The 2,016-nt window shown below is 37.7% G+C and overlaps 1 protein-coding gene across 1 annotated transcript; it reads right to left on the reverse strand.

Moving 5' to 3' along the window:
* Positions 1 to 1,324: 1,324 nt before the first annotated feature.
* On the reverse strand, positions 1,325 to 2,016 carry LOC131871822 (putative germin-like protein 2-2). Its single transcript, XM_059216003.1, has 2 exons — positions 1,959 to 2,016; positions 1,325 to 1,860 (listed from the first exon to the last, which is right to left on the reverse strand). The coding sequence occupies exons 1-2, from the start codon at positions 2,014 to 2,016 to the stop codon at positions 1,325 to 1,327; spliced, it is 594 nt and encodes a 197-aa protein (XP_059071986.1).

Genomic DNA, 2,016 nt, shown 5'->3' on the forward strand with positions numbered 1-2,016 from the left:
CAAGTGTTGCACCATCTTATTACTCGACGTTTTTCTTCATCCAAATCTATTGATTGATATCTTCATTATTTTATAGTCTCTCTTTTCAATGTCTTCCCCCAAGCTAAACTATGCAACCAAATAGCGTTCACTTCCTTGTCAACCTCAATCAAAACCTAGAATAAAATACATGCACCTAGCTATCAAATATGGAATAAAATACATGCACTTGTCTAAAACAAATTAGCACTCCCCTAAATAAATCATGTAGAAAACTTTCTCCAATACCAACCGATCGATAATCAAATCGAATATTCCATTCTAATCTCACCATCGCTGATTTTTGTTCTCTTCACTTATGTGCCGATCCAATGCACTATGCTACTGATGTGAACATTCAGAAAGCCAAAATTGGTATCTTCTACATCTACACCTTCCACTTGTATGTGGTCAAATTTTGTGCCTACAATGTTATACATAATATTTCGCACCCCTTTGTGATTTATAACAATATGTCACCCCTGTAATACCACAAGACTATTTAATAAAGAGTATGTTGACTGAATAAGATTTATGTATTTGAAATATGCTTCTTTTTTGTTGTGAGCATGTACTATGTTTTTCATCAACTCAAGACATTATTGTTGCAGTTTCTTAAGAATTTGAGTATCTGCAGTAGTTGCATAGAATGAAAATGAGCAAGCTTCAAAGACATAGGTTATATAGACATCGAAGGCATGAAAGAAGAGGTCGTGAAGCTTTAGAATGAACTGATGTATGAAGCTTTATTTTATTAGATCATTTATAAATGCATGGGAAAAGTAGAAGATTATGATATTTGCAGATCTCACTGATAATGTATGAGTTATATCTATTATCTTATTCTTGATGGAAATGCGATTGCCAATTTCTCAATATGACGACACTTTTATCTTCTTCGTATCAATCAACAAATACCTTGAGATATTGGAAATTATATTCAAAATGCGCTTACAACTTACCTTAAAATGTGTTACAGCAAAGTGAAATTTTAATGTTGTCATCAAAGGGACAAAACGACATCAATATTTAATTTTCAATCTTTGGAATATGATGAGGACATACTGATGTCCAAAACAGATGCTATGAATGGCACAAGAGGACGCCAATAACCCTAAAATGATAGTTTTATTCAACGGTTAATTTTCAATCTTTGGAATATGATGAGGACATGCTGATGTCCAAAACAGATGCTATGAATGGCACAAGAGGACGCCAATAACCCTAAAATGACAGTTTTATTCAACGGTGAGAAAAAAGAATTGGGAAAGACGGTCTTCATTGGGAGACCTCTTGTTTGTTTTGTTTAGTATGCGAATTTCTTTTGAATGTAATTCACCAGTTCCTGGGTGATGCGGAAGGCCTTGCTCAAAACGGAATCGGGGAGAGGGGGATTCGCCGCAAACAGAGAATTGGCGATTGTCTGAACTCCGGGAAACTGGCTGCTCAATCCAGCTATGGCCACTGCATTTTCATGCCCCACATTCTGCTGGAAATGAACAAGTGCCTTTGGAAACACAAACACATCTCCCTTCTCCAAAGTTTTGCTGAAAAATTTGTTGCTGGTGTCAATGAAACCCACAAGAAGCTGGCCTTCCAGTAAAACAAGAACTTCGGTGGCTCTTGGGTGTGTGTGAGGAGGATTTATTCCACCCACTGCGTAGTCGATGCGGACCAACGATATTCCAAACGTATTGAGGCCTGGTATCTGTTTAACGTTCGCCATCGTTACGTTGGAGCCCACATCATTGTCGGTGTTCCCTGCCTGCCCAAGTCCCCGGAAGAAGAAATCGTTTGCTGAAACTTGCATTGGGTCTTTGCAAACGAACCCGTTCACCAAAACTGTTTAAAACAAGATCAAATCAATCTGTCTGTTAGTAACTCGACTCGTCTAATAAGCAAATCATTATCATTGTTTATGTATAAATATTCTCACTCACCGTTGCTTTCCTCATCTGCAACGCAGAAATCTTGCAAGGGATCCGGATCCCCTGCCAT

This window comes from Cryptomeria japonica, unplaced genomic scaffold (assembly GCF_030272615.1).
Source record: "Cryptomeria japonica unplaced genomic scaffold, Sugi_1.0 HiC_scaffold_468, whole genome shotgun sequence".
Taxonomy (NCBI): domain Eukaryota; kingdom Viridiplantae; phylum Streptophyta; class Pinopsida; order Cupressales; family Cupressaceae; genus Cryptomeria; species Cryptomeria japonica.